The sequence below is a fragment of the Urocitellus parryii genome, chromosome 3, assembly GCF_045843805.1.
Source record: "Urocitellus parryii isolate mUroPar1 chromosome 3, mUroPar1.hap1, whole genome shotgun sequence".
NCBI lineage: Eukaryota > Metazoa > Chordata > Mammalia > Rodentia > Sciuridae > Urocitellus > Urocitellus parryii.
The window spans coordinates 73975140-73997479 of record NC_135533.1 but is presented as its reverse complement, the minus strand read 5'-3'; the positions used below and the strand labels follow the sequence as shown (position 1 = coordinate 73997479).

The window sequence follows — 22340 nt, the reverse complement described above, 5'->3', positions numbered from 1 at the left end:
ATCTCTTTATCTAGCTCTAGTACCTCAATCCATTCTGACAGAAACTAGATGCTCAATAATATTTTCTGAGAGAAAATTTTTTTACACTTAGCAGTTATCAGTTCCTTTTCTGAGCAAAGAAAAAAATGTATCAGTGACATAAATGTCAAATAAAAATTAAAATGAAAAAAAGATTTTTATTTTTTAATCACTGAAATTTCATAATTGAATTTTATTGTTAAAAGCTAATAATTTAAAGTATATGATAAAATAATATCAGTAGATGTCAAAATAGTATCATATTTAGTTTCTGAAATATCACTTGAAGCCTTTCATTCATAAATTTGGCAAAACTTTTGATTGTTATGTTCTTGTAGTTATATAAAACATCCAAAAGACAGTTTTATAAAATAATGTGACTTTGCAGGTACAAAATTTAAAGGGAACATTTTCAGAATTAAAAATGAATCAAGATTTTTTTTCTCTGAATATATAATTATATTTAAAAATCCAATGTTTAAAATATGGCTTAAGCAATATGCTCTTTCATGTAAAATGCCATAAATATCTACTCAGGGTAATTCAGAAGTAAAAACTGATGTTTATTACAAATTGGGCCCTGAAAGTACACTTGAATTGTTTAGAAATCTTTTGGGTTATAGTAGGAATTACCTGTAGTTAATGTGGCTTTTGGTGAATGTTACTCAAATGTGACATTTTCAACAAGCTATTATCACTTCATGTCTTTATTACTGAAATCCATAGAAAACTGTTTTATGAAAAATAAAGCAAATCTGTATGAGACAGTCTATCTACTTGCTTAAAGCAGCGTGGGAACATTATTTTCCTCAGTTTTTTTTGTGTCCAGTAAGACATGTCTAACAGCTAAATTGAACATCATTCAAGAATATAAATAAACCATGCATTCAGAACATTTAAAAACAGATTTTTATATTTGTATTTTTACATCTGTATGTATACACATATATAAGTGTATGAATATGAAATTTACAAAATCCTATGGAGTTGAAGTTTGTTAGATAAAAAATCAATAATTTAAAAACTTCTTATCATTTGTTCTCAAAAAGCATGTGAAAAATAGTAATTGGTAGGGGCTTTGTTTATCTTAGTGCTCATCCACAATTTCCATGATAAAGCAATGCATGTATCTTTTGAGAATGAATGCCAAATTCTGACCATCATAACTGTTTTTAAAAAACCTATTTCTAAATCTAAAAAGTTCTGTGAAAGATGTGATGATGTTGAAAGCTTAAAAATATATATGTTTCTTTATTACATACAGCCCTTTGAATTTTTTGTTACTGTTTATGAAATTGTCCTGGACTAATGCTGAATATTCCTTTTCAAAGATATTTATTTATTTAATAAACTTTTACTGAGTATGGCTGCATGCCAGGTTCTAGAGAAGCGAAGATTAATAACTTATATGTAGAATGTGTGAATCAGCAGCTTCTTTTGGGATATGTATCATATGTCCCTCTTCTTTTTTACGCATTTACTATTTTTTACCATGGGTTATATAACCTGACTGTGTGGTATGATATATTATGCATCTTTTTAAAAATAAGATATTCTTAGGTACACACAAATGTTCTGTTTAAAGAAAATCTGCTATTTAAATATCTTGAGTTAGCTTAAGTAATTGAGTATTTTATTAAAAGACAAAGGTAGTATATTTATATATCTGGGATATTGCAATCATAATCTTCTAAGGCATGTTAGTACAAATATGTCATCTTTATAATATAAGGATATGGGATTAATAAATAATTGCCTAAATATTTTGAGTTAGAATATATTTGGTGGACAAAAATAATTTTATCTTATGATAACATATTTTATGGAATTAACAGACAATAATTGTGTCTCTTGAGTTAAAGCCAATTCTGTAAAATTTTGTAGCCATCTTGTACTATACTATTTTCAAAAAACACACTGATTCATTTAATCGGTTGTCCTAGTACGCTGAATGTATATCACAATACATGGCAAAGTTCCTATTTGAGCTAAATAGGTTTAAACATAAACTGTGCATACAGATCTCAAGTGATAGTCTCTAAATAGATGTCAGATACTCTTTATTGCTACCCTCTTTTATTTCAGTAACATTTTAATTAATTCACACTGATTGAATAAATGCACATTGAGACTTGTTTCCTAATGAGGGCGCATTTAGAGGAAAGGTTCTGCATCATTCTGATATCCTGTGGGTAATTATATTCTAATTATATGGTCAGGGGAAAAGAGTCTATAACTTAGTACTGATATTGTTCGTTAGACCCAATTAATTACATGCACATAATGAAAGTTCATGATAAGGTTGACTGGCAGTCAGTGTAAAATTTTAACTCAATTGAATTTTAACCTAACGTACAGAACTGGACTTTAACCTGGTTAGAAGATGCTTTGGCATGAGATCAGTGAATAATTAGAGGGACAAAGGATGAAAATAATTTCAATTATACACTCTTTGTTTTTAATTCAAGTTCTTTTTCCACAGATGATGAAAAGGAAATCTAAGCTTTAACTCTAAATAATATTATCAATATTTTTTCATTAGCTACAGTGATTGTTTTCTACTCTGGAAGGCAGTGGTAAAACAACTGTACAATAATATGTTTCTAGAACTCACTTATGTTTTTTAGAGAGGAAAAATGGAGACAACAGGAAGTATTATAGATTAATTTTATGAAATAAAACATACAGGAATTAATGTATTATGTTAGATTACTTGATGGGTGATTGTTCTCTACACTCAAAGCCTATCTTAAACACATACAAACAGAGGTAATACATAGTTTACACATATTAGTTATACCTAATAAATCAGTATCAATTATGTATAAAGCAAAAGATCTACAGAATAATCAAAACATAGTCAATAATGGAATGAATTTTAGAAATGATAACTTTAATTATAAGCTCCCATTCATTTTTATCCTTCTCAATTTCATTATTTTATTGCTCAAACTTTGGATAGAAAATTATCTAGTATTGAAAAAAACAGCAGTGAGAATTTCTTCTCCCTCTCTTCTGAGGTCCATCTCTCTCATTTCTTCCCTTTCCTCTCTTTCTTTGTCTTGAACTCTCCTCTCCCCTCCATTAATTTCTCATTCTTTTTCTCTAATAGTCTCCACATAGGTGTTCTCATGAAAAATATTCATTTCTATTGCTTCTACATATTTTCAACAAAAAAATCGTTCCAGATGGGGCTGGGGTTGTGCCTCAGTGGCAGAGTGCTTGCCTCCCACATGTGAGACACTGGGTTTGATCCTCAGCACTGGGTTTGAATCTTAGCACCACATCAAAATAAGTAAACAAAATAAAGATATTATATCCATCTGTAACTAAAAAAAAATTTTAGAAATGGTTCCAGATGAAGAAAGCATAATTTTCTTGCTGAGTTCTTAATCAGGCAGTGAAAACTAAGTGAATCATTTCACTTCTAATGTTAATAAATCAGTTATCTATTTTTAGAGAAGTTCAATATATGTTTATATATATTTATATATGTACATATATATGTGTGTATATTTATAGAATGAATAAAAGTAATGTGTGTGTATATATGTATACATATATATATGTGGGTATATATATATATGTGTGTGTGTGTGTGTGGTGAGATATATATATCTCCACCCTCTGGTTAGGTATAATTGTATTCAGTGGATATGAGGAAAGTGAAATTTAATAAGATTAAGAAATTTACCTAAAATGACACAATTTACACTTAAAGAATTAACACTAGATTAATTAATACCCATGTTTTAAATCTGTTGTTCATATGTATGCTGTAATTTCCAACATTTGCAGCAAAACAATGGAATAAAGGAGAAGAAACTGGAAAGAATAGAATATAAGAGAGAGTGGGGCTCATAGGTTTAGCAGTTTTTGTGAGATTCTTTTATAAGTGTGTAAATTCACAAATATTCTTAGTGTGGAACAAAATTTTTAAATGAATTGAAGAAAGGTTCTTTAACCATATCAACTGCTAATGAGTTTATGAGACTTAACTAATTTGAGTTTATTACTTATTTCTAATGACTTCTTTCATGTGAGAATCAAACAGGCAAGACAATAATATTAGAAAGGATTTTATTTATTATTTCGAAGTGCATTCATATTTGGAAATCTATGTTTGAAATGGCTTGTGTATTTCCAGAAGGACACATTCTATATTCTTTTGTTTGTGTGTGTGGTCAGAGGTGGTGGTACAGGGGATCAAGCTCGGCAGCATTCATCTACTGAGGCACATCCCCAGACCTATCTTTTTTTAAAGAGACAATGTCTCACTGAGTTACTTAGTGGCTTGCTGTTGCTGAGGCTGGCTTTGAATCACGATGCTCTTGCCTCAGTCTCCCAAGCCACTGAGATTATAGGCATGTGCCAGTGCACACTGCCACATTCTATTTTCATTGAAAACATTGGTGCCACTAAAGGGTACACTATCCCTACCTATAGATTTGGTTGTAGTTCCTTTATAAACACACACACACACACACACGTACATACTAAAAGTAGGAGTAGAAGGAGTCTCACAGTCTCCTTTTTTATTATTTGTTCAAATTAGTTATACATGACAGCAAAATGCATTGCAATTCATTGTACACAAATGGAGCACAACTTTTCATTTCTATGGTTGTACATGATATACAGTCACACCATATGAGCTGTCATACATGTACCTAAGGTAATGATGTTCATCTCATTCTATCATATTTCCTGCCCCCATGCTTCTTCCCCTTTTCTTCTTCCCCTTTGCCCAATCAAAGTCCCTCCATTTCCCCTCATGTGCCCCCCACCACATTATGGATCAACAGTCACTAATTAGAACATTCAGCCTTTAGTTTTTTGGGATTATTTTACTTTGTGTAGCATGATATTCTTCAACTCCATCCATTTTCCTAAAAATGCTATAATTTTATTCTCTTTTAATGCTAATATTCCATTGTGTATATGTACCACAGTTTCTTTATCCATTCATCTAGGGCATCTAGGTTGGTTCCACAGTTTAGCTGTTGTGAATTGAGCTGCTATGAACATTGACAGAGCTGAGTCACTATAGTATGCTGTCCTTTGGTTGTAGAAAAAGGAGTGGGATATCTAGGTCAAATGGTGGTTCCATTCCAAGTTTTTTCCATACTGCTTTCCATAGTGGTTGCACTAATTTGAAGTGCCACCAGAAATGTAAAAGTGTTCCTTTTTCTCCACATCCTTGGCAACACTTATTGTTGCTTGTATTCTTGATAATTGCCATTCTGACTGGAGTAAGATGAAGTCTTGGAGTAGTTTTGATTTGCATTTCTCTAATTACTAGAAAAGTTGAATATTTTTCCATGTATTTGTTGATCAATTATATATCTTCTTCTGAGATGTGTCTGTTCAGTTCCTTAGCCCATTTGTTGATTGGGTTATTTATTTTTTTGATGTTAGGTTTTTTGAGTTCTTTATATATCCTGGAGATAAGTCCTCTATCTGATGTGTGTGTAGTAGAGATGTTTTCCCACTATCTTTATCATGTCAGATTAGGTCCTGACCTCCATATCTATACTCCTAAAGTGTAAGAAATAAAATAAAGAATTAATAAATGGGATGGATTCAAACTAAAAAGCTTCTTCTCAGCAAAGGAAACAATAAATAACATGAACACAGTTTCTTTTTTTAGAAGGCCTCTAGACAGAACTCTGCAAGATGCATTAACAATCATATTTACTAGAGTGATAATAGAATATTTTTGTGAGTGATCATTATTTAAAGATAGTAAAATAATCAAGGTGAGAAATTTTTTATCATTAAATAAATGTAAGCTGAAAATATTGACTCAGGTGAGAAGTGGTTAGGTAAGACACCCTGGATAAGATTATAACAAATGCAACTTCTGAAATGTCTTCTTTTATATTTTAATTAGATATGTCAAGGAGTCAGTAGAAATGCAAACGTAATTTAATATTATTCTGATTGGTGTTTGTAATACAATAAAATAACATTTAATTAAAAATGCCTATAAAGGCAAAAGTAGTATAAAATTATTTCCATCTCATTTTCTTTAAAAAATTTAAATTGTGTTCATTTGCATGAGTAAACATACTTAAGGACCCACAAAAACTTTAAGCATAATCAAATTACATAACTAAAAAATGGAAATAAAATTCATGGAAACAAAAATGTATTTAGTTTCCATACCCTAAAATGCCCTGTATATATATTTTTTATTATCATGTGAAGGAAAAAAAAAAACTTACCTCTTCAGCTGGCATTGTGTGCCATTTGATGAATACAATTTTTCTTTTCTCTGGCCTGTTTTTTCTCTTTATCTCTCACTTATTGTTGATGCCAGAGATACCCTATTGCATATAAAGGAAAACAAGCTCCTATTTAAAATAGTTCTATTTGGCATTAACAGTTATTGTGTTAAATTAATCCATACTAACTTTCAAACCAGTTCTTTGTAAAACCATGTTTTGCAATCTTTATCAATGTTTTAAAATAATTTTCTTTCCCAAACACTTAAAACATGAGACTTGGCTAAAAGAGTAACTTTTAGAAAACATTCCTTTTCTATTTCTGTTGTTGTAAAAATACAGCAACATTCTTTCACTAACTTTATTTTTTGGGTGCCTGACATTTAATCTTTCGGATCTGTTGTTTCTCAATCTGCAAGAATGGAATATCTTGGTTAAAAGGATTAAATGAGACCAAGGATATGACAGCAATTTTTTAAAAATATGAACACTTCTTATGTAAGTAGAAGGCCTAATTTTGTTAATTTTACTTTAGTCTTGAAATAACTAATGGCCCTTTTAATGTGAACACTGTGCTACTATTATATGTTAACTAAGTCAAACCTCCCAATAATCTCCACCAAAGATTTTTCTTTGTCCTATGACAATTTGGATTAAATTGTCAATTTAAAATGATTACACATTACAAAATATGAAGACAAGAAATATCCTAATACTTAAGAATAATAGGATTTTAAAAAATTCTTTGATATTAGATTGAACTTAATAAGTGCCCTGAAGGCAAATGCATCTTTTAAACTAATTATCTGTACTGTGTATTCTATTTAATATTAAAAGATACTGATTAAATAAAATCAATCACATTCCTCTGTAGTCACACCTCTCATTTGATTAAATAAAAATATACTGTTCCTGTATTAATTCTGATTAAAAATATATTACATTTAGAATTATATGCTCATGATAATTTTCAAAAAAAAACACCTAAAACATTTACTCTGCTTATTCTTGATATTTAAGAATATGTACAGAAGAGTAAAAATCAAGTAATATAACATCTGAATTCATTTTCGAACAAGTTTCCACTTACTTTTTTATCCTAGGTATTATTGTTTTCTGATTGTATCTCAAGAATAAGCTACTTATGGGCATGCTAATTTAATACATACTTCTTTAAACAAGGTGTTTTTGAGTTCATATATATGTTTTTATTACCCTTCTTCATTGAATTTCTAGAGTTGATCTCAGGATTCTGCATGTTGGCCGAATTCTCAGAACTGGTGGCTTCTTTTCATGTACATTGATAACTTTCAACCTCACTGGATTCTCTTTCTTTTCCTTAGTCAACAGCTATCTCATTCTCAGAGATGTAATGAAAAATTTCTCACCTTCTTCATCTTGCCACCTCTCTGACCACCTCACTTGCTCTCAGTATATAACAGTAGCTAACCCATACTGTTTTGAGAAAGGGAATCTTCCAAGCATGGGTATCCACAAATTACTGGTTTTTTATATAGTGGCAGCAAAATGGTAGTGAGGGTTCAATTTCATCCCACAATATCTCGCATTTATAAATACCTTAAATGAAACATTTATTGCACAACATGGTAATCTTTGCATTTTTAACATCAGATCCATTTGCATTGTCTTCTTGGACCCTATCTGAAATATTGCTTTTTCCTTCTGTGCATCTCTCTAGTCCTCTTTCTCCAAAGCCTAGATACTTACTTATATTGCCATACATAATGCATATTTTATTAGGTTGAAAGTTTTAAAAGTAAATTGCATGTTGTATGATAATATATCCCTAATATTTTGGCAAGCATCTTCCAAGACTAAAAGCAATTTTTTTACCCAATGATATTATTATCTTCACAACTAAGAAAATTATCAATAATTCTATAAGATAAATCATTATGCTGCCCATATTTAAAAATGTCCACAATTATCAAAAAAATGATTTTTATAGCTGTTACCTACTCATTTTTGTTGTTGTTGTTGTTGTTGTTGTTGTTATTGGTAGATTTGGGAGTCAAGCGGGATCTATTCAAGCAGGACCTTGCATTGCATTTGTTGTTCCCAAACATTTGGATGACCTTAATTTTTTCACTTGATTTCCAATGACTCACTCTCTACAGATGTATGTGTAGGGAGCATACATTCTTGCAGGGCAGAAGGCATCTGCAACTCCAGCTCTGGAGACTGTTTAGGGGGGTGTCTTATTTTATTTGCTTTCAAGTTTCCTTATCTACAGAAAAATGCTCCATAGGATGAAACATTTAATCTGGATTGATGTGTGGCAGCAAACAGAGTCCCATAAAAAAAATGGAAGCACAACATCATTGTCTTATAATATTTTTTTTTCAAAACTTAAGCTTTAAAAAGGAGCCAAGAAACAAAGACAGTAAGTCTGACAAATGACTTTGAACTGGCTCTAATGGAAATAAGCCAAAACATTTGCCCACTATCTATTGTCCCAGCTGTTACATGGGTGATTTAGACTTTAAAGTCAAGAATATTACTAAAATTTTGAAGAATTCAATGGCAACTTGATAAACCCTATTGTCAATTCACATTCAAAATGACAGAAATTACTTTTAAAGGATTCTCATTTCAATTTGACCAGGGCACATATTCCTAGATTTTATGAATTCTTTTTTAACAAAACTGCATCTATCATATTTTTATACATATTATGGGAATATCTTGTAAATCTATCTGTAGTCCTGGAGAACTTAATTTTTTCTAGAGTTTCCTTACATCTCTTCTATTTGTGTGCCACTTTTAGGTGCATTAAAATTTTCAGGTCCATTGTTATGTTGTGCCACTGTGAGAGTGTATGAGGTTTTACCTATCTCTGATGTAGGTATTTATTTATTTGTTTGTTTGTTTGTTTATTCTTTTGGTTTCTGCTGCTTTCCTGGAGTTCTACTGAGTAAGATAGCAGAATAGTATCTCTGCTCTCAGATTTTTCATATCCATCCCGATGGTCTAAAATCCATCTATCTATATTCTGTTTGGCTATGTGAGCTTGAGTCTGTGGAGGCAAATGGAAAATACCAACAGCCCTCTCTTTTCCAGGGGCATACAATATCTAAGAGCTCCCAGTTTCCCATCCAGTTGTCCTATTCTCCTTCTCCATGGGAAGCTTTTATCTAGTATTATGTGCATGATTAGTCATCTGTTCTTGCAAATTTTGTTGTTTACATTCTATGTTTTTCAGAATTCAGGTTTTTGGAATTTCAACAACTTTTTCTGTCAACACACACATGCATATGTACACTCTTTCACATACACACAAGCAGAATGATGGTGGTAGATAATTGAAGATAGATACACTGTCATGAAGGTCAGTGTTCATGTATTTAACCTCGTCTTTATAAATTACTCTCAAGTTAAAATTTATTAATTTAAATCTTTTTATTTTTTATTGATTTTAATGATTTTTTTTTATTTTCAGAGTATCACAAAATAGAGTCAAAAGACAGTAATTTTAGAAAGTAATGAAAATTAGATTGGAAAATGAAATAAAGTGGGGTCAGTAAAGGGGAAATTTATAATTTTCTTTACAAAGGATAATGGAACTTGAAGATGAGTTTCATTCCCAAAATACAATAATGTATTAATATTGTAGAGAGGTCTATGAGGTTGATCAAGGATATTTATCAGTGTGCTTTGAGTAGATTCAGGTGTATTTTGGATAAATAATTTCACAACCAAGCCCACTCTGTCTTAGAACATTCCTAATTCAATGAAAAGATATCAGTTATTTAAGGAAATAGAAAATGATGCCAAGGGAATAAATTTTTAAATTGTACATTTATTTATAGACCTATAGTGTTATAAGAATCTTCATTGATATTTTGTATTCAGTTTGACTTTTTTTCAGATTTAATATGAACTTCTCTTTTTCAGCAGACTCTGCCCACTTCAGGAGTTTCAGTTCCTGAGGTGCGTAAGCTAAACAAGGTTTCACACTTGCAATTATAGTTCATTGTGCATATTATATTGTTATAAAAAAATGGGGGGTTGGCTCAGTGACCTACTGACATCAATTTTGATATTTGATCTTCTTTTTATTCCAATATTTGGAAATGAGGTTATGTATGTTTTCAGTAATGGGATAGGATTCCAGTCTGCATTTGTGGAAAGAATTGGGGATATAAGATATTATATGAAAAAAATAGAGAAAACATAAAGTTTACTTAGTAAAGCTAACCAGAGCATAAAATAGTGTCATTTTTATTTTTTATCATAAAATATAATCATATGACAACAAATCCAATGTTATTCAATCCTTTAAAATCATAAAAGTGAAGCTTTCCATGATACTATATTGAGAAATCCTTCCTCACTTTGAAGTGCTTATTATTTTAAAGAGAGTACATCTGTATTAATCATATAGCACATTATATTGCATAGAAAGTCATTGGAGAAAAATATAGTCACAAGTAAATTTTATCTTTTGAAAATAAATGTAAGCATCAGCATCACCACATTTGCTTACAGTATTAGCTGTGTCTTTGCATTGATGAGGCAAAATCCTCACAATGTTCTGTGACAATCTCCTGTTCAATTGTTATTATCTTTATATAAAATGTTCATATGGTATTGTTTGCCTGAAAATTGAATCTGCCTGCTTCAGAAAGAATTATTTATAATATATGAATACTACATAAGAATATGAATTTAATTAGAGAATAACATAATTGCACAAAAGTATAACTGTTCTCCCCTCCCCACCAAATATAATTTTCTAATCAGTGTCAACTACCTCAATGAATTAAAATAAACTATTGTTTCAAATCAGATACAAACTTGAAAATATGCTTAGAGATATGCTTGAAGTATAATGTTTCTAATCTAAAGGAAATATTAAACTTATTTTTGTATCCTTCAAATGAGTTGATGGCATTATTATCATAATTATTATTAAATAGAGATGTTAACTTCCCCATTCAAGTGACAAGATATTAGAAGAGTATATCATTTCATTAATTATTTGTGAGAGAATTAATATTACCTCTTCAAGATACTGACTTTATTTTACGGCTATTATAAATTCATCAAGTGAATATAGGTACTACATTTGAAAATTAGATTTCTCATTTTAGTTTTGTTAATCTCCAAAGGTCTCCCATAGTCCCATATAAAATGGATCATATACACTGAATAAGCAAGTCAAATTCTCTAGTTTTACAATATGCTTTTTTCAATTTTTTAAAATATCTTTTTCCTGATAAAAAGTTTTTCAGAATTCTTCCTATACTATTTATATTCTTTCTGGCAAGATATATTGGTTTACATTGATTTAAATTTTCCACTATCCCTCAAAAATCATTATATACATTTTTAAGCTATGTTGTTCCAAAAATTTCCTTAAACCCAGGTGTGGATATATGCATGAGGGCGTGTGTGAATACACATATATACACTCAGACAGGGAACCTTATGTTCTACCAGCAGGAAAAATTGCACTTAGGTTAACTGAAAATATGGTTAGAGTGAATAGGAAGGACATATACAAAGATATACACATATGTTAACAACTGAACTAAAAAAGCAAATGTATCATCATAACTCCACCTTTGACACAGGATGAAGGGCTTTCTATGAGGACAGTTTTTCTAATGGGAAGTTGCATATAGGCTTTCCTGCCTCTGTCATAGTCTTATTATCCATGATACTCAGGTTCAGTTGTTTTAAAGTGTAACAAAAATTAAAGAACATCTGTGAAGCAATCTAAATATAAAGTTTTCTCCATTTTTATGATTAATTTCCAACACATTGTTTTTGCATCTAAACTTAACCACTCCTCTTACACACCACCAGCTCCAACACATAAGTAGCTTATATTATCACGCCTTTCTAAAACCTGCATGTAATTTTTCATGGCAACAAATCTTTCATTTTGTACTCAAAATTAAAAACTGTAGTAATTAAATTACACAGTTATAATACAAGAGGACATATTTCACTTGAAAATGACAAAAACAGATCAAACAATAACACAGGAATCACAAGGTTTAACATTTAGCTTAACTAATAAAGACAAAGAATATGATAAGCATATGAAGAGCTGTCTCGTTGCTCTTAGAAAGCTTTAGGTTACTATAGCCAGCTGTCAGTATGCTTTACAAAGTCACTTGGACAAAGTTGAGACTGGTTCCTCTGTCTGCTTTCATATGTACATTTTGTACACACGCACACAATCTTATTTCATAATTGTGCTTCCATATGCTAGTGCATAGCCAAAATTAAATTATTTTGACATGGACTCTCTCATTCTTAAAATTCATTGAAGAAATCCACTCAGGAATTTTTTAACAGAAATTTTGTAGGTGGTTATGCTCAGTATGAAATTATCTTCTGAGAAAATATGCACATGATGTGTGATGTTTGAAAAGCAGGATGTGTTGATCAAAATGTCCCTTCTAGCTCAGGAAACAAGTAGCTCTTCCAGGTACTTTAACAGTAGGTTTCATATTTTCAACTTTTTTTGTTTCATATCTAACCCAAGGACATGGCCAATATCATTACAATGACGATTTCCAGTTATAGTGATGCAGTGGCAAATAAATTACAATACAGTAAATTTCTTCTCTACAACACCCACCATTTACTACTATGACCTGAGTAACATACTTGTGATGATCTTAATAATAAAATGATATGTATTTGTACTTCAAAAAATATTGCCATTTACTGAGTACATATTTTAAGTCAACCTTTATTTCCATTTATCTTTACATGAAACATTCCAGTTTAAAGGTGGAATAAATGGTGACCTAATAATGGTAAATAAGTTGCCCAAGTTTACAAAATAATGAGACAATGCTCAGATGCTCAGACATTTGTCTTTACCCAAAGCTATTTCTGTTTCAATAATGAACTTATTTAATTTTCTTAAAATGAGAATCTTTAAACCTATCACTTACTATATTTATATTGAAAACTTTATAAAATATTTTTTTAAGTATTAATGCAACTTCTCTAGTCAGCAATCAGTTTTGAGGCAACATCCAAGGATTCCTAGTAGATTTAGAACCTTTGCCACTTTTTAGAATGGATTTCTTTCTCTAAGCTAGTAAAATATTCAAAACCCCAAATAATATACACTAATAAAGTTGTAGCTTTGCAGATACAAGTTGTTTTCTCAGAGTTCTTTTGAGAGCTCTGATGAATATGGTGAGAGACACCTTAAATACTACGAATATCTACTTGATACCTGGGGTTAAGATTCTGAGGTTTCTGGGAGATTCTTATGCCCTAGCTCCATTGACAGGATTGGCCATATTTGTCTTCTTACCACAAGTTGTACAGTAGCAGAGAGAGTAAGTTCCAGGATCTGAGGGATGGAAGCTGTTGGCAGCAAAGCACTTCATAGCTTTATCCCGGTCCAGGTGCTTTTCTGCTGTCTGTCTCTCATGCTGAGTTTGGACAAAAAGGAGAAAATCTCGTGCTCAAAGTAATCATCACTTGCTGCTTCTAGTTTTCCAGTGATCGATAGCAGCAGGCTTAAGTATTGTGGTAAACAACCCTTTTGAGAAAGCAGTTTTCACCAATGTACAAATACTCTACCTCTGAGAATCAGCATGATATAGAAAAAGATTTTTTTTTAAGAACACATATTTAAAGTGAGGTCTTTTTATTTCACTTATTTCATCTTTCTGTTTTCTGTGAATGGTTTTTTTGGCTTTTCTTGTCTGTTTATTATGTTGATTATTCTTTTGAAATTCTAATACAATATATTCCCCACTCAAGATCTGTTGTGCTACTTGTAGTGTCCAACGATCACAAAAACCCTGAATTTTGTATTTAAAATGTCTGCAGAGCAAACACAAATGGTTGATATTTGAAAATGTTCAAACATCAATAAATGTATTTTATATTTTGTATTATATGTTCTATATTCTTTCAAGCTTTTTTGTTCAGTAGTTCTTTTCAGTGTTTGAATAATTTCTATTGATTAACACGACAATTTTCCAAATCTTTATGTCTAGGATAATTTATCTGGCAGAAGGAAATTTGCCTTAATTATAACATTGTAATTTATTTTGTGGTTTTGAACCCAAAATCTCAAAAAAAAGAAACTGAAGGTTAAATGGTGAACATTGCCCCCTATTACTCACAGCGTAATTTTATCCTGATTGATGATACAAAATAAGGTTTCTGAGTTCTTACTGAAACTTTTTAATAACTGTAACAATTGGGAAATAACTCTTCTTAAATATCACAGTGGAGCTTTGCCAGTCAGGGTTAATTAACCCCCTGTACAAGCTAGTGAAATCCTTGAGGACAGCATATTTTTTGAAGGATGCAATTGCTTTCCTTTTCTGTACCTCATACAAAAATAAGATTTTCTCAATGGAAATAGGAAAATGTATCCAACTACCCTCCTGTTCACTAGGTTGCTTAAATAAAATACAGTGAATATCCCAGAAAGACCTCTATAAGAGTCAAAAATAAAAATAAGAGAATCCTGGGGAAAATTAAATGACCACAAGTCTCTTCTGTTTTTAATATTTCAACCTTGATTAATTCTATAATTTTACCTACTAGCATTTTTCTCCCAAAGAAATCAATTGCTTTTCTTGATGTATGTGTATGTTTAAATGAATGTTTACCATTTAGTATTAGCTAGATTTTATAATAAAATACATAAATATTTATATGATGAGGATTTTAAAAATTGATTTGCTATAAATAAATATCTCAGATTAGAATTCAAAAATAAAACCTCATCAATTTAAAACTCATTTTAGGATTTTATTATTATTTTTTTACACTAGTGTGCTCTAAAACATTTAGTCTTCTTCTTCTCAGCATGCTCAGAGTTTGACTCCTTCAAGGACAAGAAACCAGATAAAAACTGCTCTCTCTGCTAGCTAGAAGTTCTTACCACATAGGCAGTTCCCAGTTCTTTGCATGGACTAGAATAAAATAAGGTTGATAGATGATTTGTTAGCTCTTTATAGATATATACATACATATCTTAAGTTTTACATGTAACATATATACATGATCTGGTATAAATGCCCAGTTCTAGTGTGACTAATGAACTTGAATTTTATTTGATTCTTCTCATTGAAGCAATTTAAGAATTAAGTCCTAAATAAATTTTTAAATGCATTATGTAACAAAATAGTTGCATTCAAGTATATCTTTCACATTGTACATTTTTACAAAATATTCATTCTATGTTATATATACATACATCAAAGGACCCTGAAATAAACTATTTCTGTTTTCACCAACTTTGTATTTTTAACTCCCAGCACTATACATTTTCAAATATAAGCATTGATCTTATTCAAACATATTCCTAATGTAACCAATGTAATTTTTTCATATATATGTATTTGAAAATATGAAACAATTTTGCATGGTGGCAATACAGATAAGGCCTGCCATGAGGAACCATTCCTAATTTAATTTATTGAGCACATACTATAATATAAACACAATGGTAAAGACTTTATAGATTTTCTATTAAACTTTAAACTCTGCGAAATAGAAAACACTATCCATTTTGTTAAGAGTAAGTTGTCTGTATCACATCTCTAAGTAATAAAGATGGGATTCAAGTCACGTTTCCTCTTCTTATGCATTATACTGTTTACAATATGGATAAAATTTTAATTTGCAAGTTTAGAAAGAAGGAACTTTCTTTTTAAAAAATCAATATTTTTGCCAGAAATTATGCTTATATGAAAGCACATCATTTTCCAAAGAACTTGAATATCAGGAATTCTATTATACCATCCATTTTCAACCATACACAAAATATATTCAGTGTTTTTGCACCATGCAATTGCAAGATGACTAGACTACACTGATTAGCATTTATTTTCGTCAAAAGAGATTTCTAATCTATCTATCACTAATAGGTTTTAAAAAGAGCTTACATTTGAAGCTATTTAAAAACATCTTTCTAAGTTACAGAAATTTAAATGATACTTATCAAGTAGATAGAGGGACTAGGAAATATATATCTGGATAAGTTTATCGGAAATAAGTGTCACTAAAGCACATAGGTACCCTTAGCCAAGCATTGCTAATCAGAACAACTTTTTCACATCAAGCCTAGACATGGCCCCCAAATCCTAAACACAATTATCTAGGTACTTTTTTAAAAACAATTTTTTTTTAACATTTTGAGTTTATTTCTTTATTCATTTACTCTGTCTTCTGTCAGGCACTGATCTAGGATCTAACACAGACCTGTGATCCAAAGAAAATTCTTTCCCTGTGGGACTCTGATTAACATGAAGAACACAAGCATTCAATAAATCACATAAATAATCATTCAAGTTGTAATAAATTATATTTAAAAGGAAGTTAAAGGAAATAGAGAAGGCTATCTGATATTTGACCAAAGACATGATGTCAGGACCAAACACAGCAAATACACAGGGGAAAATGTTCCAGCAGAGTACAAAATGATTGCAAAATCCCTGAATTAAAAGCAGGATTGTTGTGACCAAGGAGCAATGAGTTGTCCAGAGTTGCTGAAGTGGAGTAAAAAGGAATGAATGTTGCTGTTGTGTAAAAAATTGACTACAGAGAGACGAAGCTGGAAGGAGATTGACCCCTTAGGCGATGGTGATAATAATCCAGGCAAAAGAGAGAACTATCACATGAGCCACATGACAATGGAAGTGATAACTGTCCAAGGACTGATACATGGAAAGACAGAAAGGGCATTTATATATAGGAATTGAGGGAGAGTTCTGAATCAAGAGTTATGCATTTAGAAGTCTTCATAAAATTGAATTTGAAAACCTAATGTTGAAATCAAGTTACCTAGGGAGCAAGTATAGACAGTGAAGCTGAGGTGTAAAGAAGAGGCTAAGTCTTATAGGTGGCAAAGCTGGAGGACAAATGAGTGAAAGAGACTGTGAGGGAGCAGTTAATGAAGTAAGAAGAGAGCTAAGAGAGAGAAGTGTGCTGAAAGCAAATTGAGGCAAGTTTTCAAGAAGTGAGAAGAGATCCACTCTATCAAATGTTGCTTAAAGTTTGAGTAAATCATGGCTATTAGATGCCACATGAGAAGGATATTGGTCATTTGAATAAAAGCTCAGGCAGTGGTGATAAAAGTTGACGGGGCTGGGTTATAGGAAGAGTGAAAAAAAAGAAACAGAAAACTCTAAAATATATATGAACTAAAGAATTAGCTGGGGCTGGATGGTAGTTTTTTTATATGCCACCCCTGATATAAGTAGTACCTTCAAAATCCATCATGCAATTAGAATTTGTTTACAATATTCCATATCTTTAAGAGCATTATGTTAGCAACTCTTTACCAAATTCTTCAAGTGATAATCCTATAATATTTATATATCCCATTGTTTGTGAATAACTTTTGATAAAGAGCAATAATTGGACACAGAGAAATAATTCCAATTTGGCTTTCTTTTGCATTCTTTAACTGATATTTTTTTTCATCATGTAACTATCACATATATGGAGCCAGTTAAAGAAATAGTTTTTGTATTATGTAGTAGCAACTCCAAATTAGGAAGTTGGGCCTCAGTTTGTAACCATGAGATATTTATTAGTTGCACCTTCTAGTGAAATATTTTCTTATGTTAATTTTATTTTTATAAAATATTTCTCTTACAGGAAAGACAAGCAACAGTGAAAAAGGAAAAGAGTGGTTCCCAGCAGCCAAACAAAGGAACCGATAGGAACAAAATGCAAAGAGCCAACTCTGTTACTGTCGATGGACAAGGCCTACAGGTATGAATTTTTAATTACATATCTTAGTGGATTTTATGTTTGCTCCTCTTATGTTCTAAGAACAGCATATGTTCAGTCATCAACACATTTATTTAACATTTATGTTAGCTCAGTAGACAGTTTCAGAAAGATTGTTATTAATTTATCAAGATGTCAGTCTTATAGTTGATTGACAGAGTGACATTCTGGTTAGATTAATCATTTATGATGTTATCTCCATTAAACTAAAATTAGAAAAGTCTTTTGTCAATCTAAAAGTTTTTCCAAATTAATACTAAATATACACATTTATTATATACACATGTGTCATTTACAAGTATTGTTCTCTCCTACTCTCTCTTCATTTGTATATATACTAAGTATGGGTATGATTTTGAGGAGTCATTTTTATTGTAAAACTATTATTTAGGAAAGAAAACAAAGGAACTCTATTTGTATGGTTATATTTTTTCCTAAATAAATTATAAAGAAATTTATTACAATTTATCCATATACTTCAAAGTTTTAAATAAAAATTAAAAACCATATATATTTCTAGTTTAAACACATGTAGCTAAACTTTTTCTAGTACTTTAAAAACTTGTGTATTTTCTCTGTGATCTATGATATCAAAAGAGCATTTCTTTCCATCTGCATTTCAAGTTACTTTATAGAGTAAATACATTTTATGTATTTACCTCTACTTTTAACTCCAAAATATAAACAGTCAACAAAATGAGCTTAATCTATGAAATTGGGAAGTTAATTTTTAATTTTTCTATCTATATGTTTCTTTCAATTGCTTATTCCTTCCCTTAAAATATGCTTCAAATTTCACATTGTCCAGGAAAACTTACCAAACACTTAACATACAGATTATGTCATATACTTGCATTTAGTGTATGTGATTGATTTTAGCATATTATTGATTTTAATCAATTTTATTATGTTTATTACAATTTATTGTTTTACCTGTGAAAATATGTTACATCTTTTTGTATTTTTCAACTTACAAGCACAATTAAGTTTTTGGCAAAGCAGACAATTGAGGAATCCCTGATTGAGCAGGTCCCATAATAACCATCTCATTATTAATGGCTCTTAAATCTTGCAATAATCTCCATTTACCGGATTTCTTTTTGATGACAAAAATTGGAGTATTATTGGGAGATACAGAAGGTTGTATATGTCCTTCCACTAATTGTTGTTTGACCAGATCATGGGCTGCTTGTATCTTTTCTTTAGTCAGGGGCCACTGAGGGTACATAATTAATACATGCCTAAATATTTGCTTATTCATTGTCTTGAATAACTCATGGAAACTTTAGTGATTATTGCTTACTAATATATAATAAGGGATCTGGTTTTGATCTATTAAAACACATTTAAAATAGAAAATCTCATAAATTATTAACAAAATTGTGAAAAGATAATTATGAAATATAAAATTATTATACATCGGAGTATATGATTCAATTATGAAAAACTAACTCAAAAAGTAATTTTCAGACATCATTTCTATGTATTTAGCATAGCATTTCATTGAAGTCCTCAAATATGAAATCTGTCCACAATTTTTTAAATTAATACATATATTTGTTCTAATTTTTTCACAATTTTGATAGCAAAGAAATTTCACTGAAATCTTATAAAAATTATTAAAAAATTAACATTTGACTTTAATGTGTCAATTGGAAATATTTATCAATTTAAAATTTAATCACACTGAGTTCTTGCCATACAATTGATGAAACGAAACACTGGTTTTGAAATCCAAGTATATTTCAGTCAAAGCGAGGTACATATTTCTCATGATGGAAAAGAAGCATGTTATCTTTTATCACTGTTTAGTATAACCTATGCATTATGGTGATATTTTATACATATTAGCCTGTTTTCATTCTCAAAAGAAACATGAGATCAATGCCCTTATTGTTATCGCCATTTTCAAAATTATATTAATACTAAGAAGTAGGGTAACTTTCCCAATGCTACCCTGTCATTCATTGATAAAGCCTAGTACTGAAGGAGGACTCTCTGACTCAAATTCTGTGTTTTACTCTTGAGACAACCTGTCTCTTTGCTCAAGAAATTTAAACATATGTGTAACTGCCAAAATTCTGACTGCCTTGTTCTCCCAAGTGTTCTAATATTGCTTGAGGTATTGAGATAAAAATCATATATTCACTACAACTATAACTTTTGTAGACTCAGCCTCTTAAGATTTAAGTAATCATGTCTGAATTTTTCCATATTCAAAACCAAAATTAAATGGTATATGCACAGTATTTTAAAGGTTTAAATTAAGATAGCAACATAAGTTCTATCTTTTAATTTAAAATGATTCTGAAATATTTGGCCCTATTATAGTTAAATTAGTCACATTAAAAACCCTACATGATTAACATTCTCTATGGATGTGTGGGCTTCTCCAAGCAGGTATTTACTTGTTTTAGCTCTTTTTGGCATATGAAAATGGAAGCTGAAGTTGTCAGTAGGCAAAATATAGACATCAGCCTTAACAAAACAGCAGTAAATAACTGATATTGTAATGTTATAATAAATTTTCAGTTTTGTGAATTGGTATATTATCATGTGCAAAAGTCTGTTTTATCGTAGCAGAATGGATCCCCATAAGTGTTCATATAATTTGGAGAAAATACAAAAAAGTAAAATGATAAATTTTGAGATAGTTATTTCATGCAAAATGGTAAAAGATTGTGTTAAAATGATCGATTTTAAAATGGTAAAAAGGTTGTTTTGGTTTTTAACCAGAAAAGCCAAAAACATCTACCAGAAAATGAATTTTTCTCTAAGCTTTAAAAATTACATATCATAAAAAAGCATTGAGTTGCAGTCCAGTTTGCATATAACTCAGTGACAGGAGAGATCTACACTGCTTAAAGAAGACTATTAATCATAGTTAAGCACATTCATCTTACGTCTTTCCAGCTAACCAGCATAATGATCAGGATTATTATTTCTAATTAGAGGAAGTAATAGATCATGTATAACCTTAGGATGAGTCTCATTAATTAACCTGAGTCCTAGGGGACTTCAAGTAGCGGTGGTTAGGCACTCTGTCTTTGTCATTTCTCACACCATAGGTTTACATTTATTAGATACTATCAAATGTAATTGAAACTACAATTTTTTAAGATGCATGTGACCAACCCATCTGTAAATGGATAAAAGAAAAAAATTAAAAAGAACAATTGTTTAAAATGTATTATGCTAAAGTTACCCTGTCCTAAATATTATTTGAAATTTCCAAATTGAAGGGTCACCAGAGAGCGAAAGAATCTAGTTTCTTAGTTTCTCATACTTTAAACCCAAGGTAGGAAGATGGGACCTTTTCACTTAGTATCTAAAACTAAACCAATGTCTTGCCCCACCAATCATTTCTCCACTTTGTCTATTTTATGTTTTATCTTATTTTTGTAATCACCAAGATTATCACCTATACATGCACTATTGCACTATAAACAAATGTATAGTATGCTTATCAATTAATCTCCTGTATTTGATTTGTGTGTGTGTGTGAGAGAGAGAGACACATTTGATAGTTACCTATATGTGTGTCCCTCACTCACTTAGAACCCTTAATCCTGGTGATTCTTTCATACTGAGATCATAATTGTCATTCTAATTCTCTAAGTTTGGAGTTATTGCTCTATATTTTTAAGTATTGTAGCAAACTTTGAACAGAATCACTTTTTTTCATATACGTATTTTACTAGGTGAAAAGTAATATGAAAAATATAGAGCTATGTTTTCTATAATTTTAAGAAGATGGCTAAAGAGGATATTTGAATAAATTATTAAAACAGGTGAGTCATTTGTACATAAGCATTATGAGAAATGGGAAGCTGTAACTTCTAACACAAGTGTTATGGTTTGTATATGTGGCATTCCCCTAAAGCTCCTGTGTGAAACAATGTAATAAAGTTCTGAGGTGAAAGGACTGGGTTATAAGATCATAAACCTGGTCAGTGTATTAAACCGTTGGTTAACTGGACAATAATTTTAGGCAAGTAGAATATGGTTGGAAAAGTAGATTACTGGAGACATTCTTCTGGCATTTATATTTTTTCCCTGGTGAGTGGCGCCTTGTCTCTGCTTCCTGTTTGCCATATCCTGAGCTGCTTTCCTCCTCCATTCCCTTTCAACATGTTCTGCCTTACCTTACAAGGGTCCAGGACAATGGAGTTGGCTATCTGTGCACTGAGACCTCTGAAACTATGAGTGCCAAATAAACTTTCTCTCCTTAACTTGTTCCTGTTAAGTCTTTTGTTTGCATTGGCACAAAGCTGACTAAAACATAAGTGTATGCCCACAATTGTAAGATCAAAAAGAAATAGATGTTTGGAGTAG

General features: G+C 30.8%; 1 protein-coding gene across 6 annotated transcripts in view; it reads left to right on the top strand.

Annotated features, from left to right (window-relative positions):
- Dgkb (diacylglycerol kinase beta) overlaps positions 1-22340 on the top strand; it is a 580628-nt gene that overhangs the window by 142299 nt on the left and 415989 nt on the right. For 2 of the 6 annotated variants that reach the window (XM_026408351.2, XM_026408335.2), the window contains 2 exons: positions 10164-10196; positions 17871-17987. In XM_026408351.2, the coding sequence (XP_026264136.1) occupies positions 10164-10196; positions 17871-17987 (150 nt within the window). Of the gene's footprint in view, positions 1-10160; positions 10197-17870; positions 17988-22340 lie in introns of all 6 variants that reach the window. The other 4 variants (XM_026408343.2, XM_026408327.2, XM_077796729.1 and 1 more) reach the window with 2 other exon arrangements.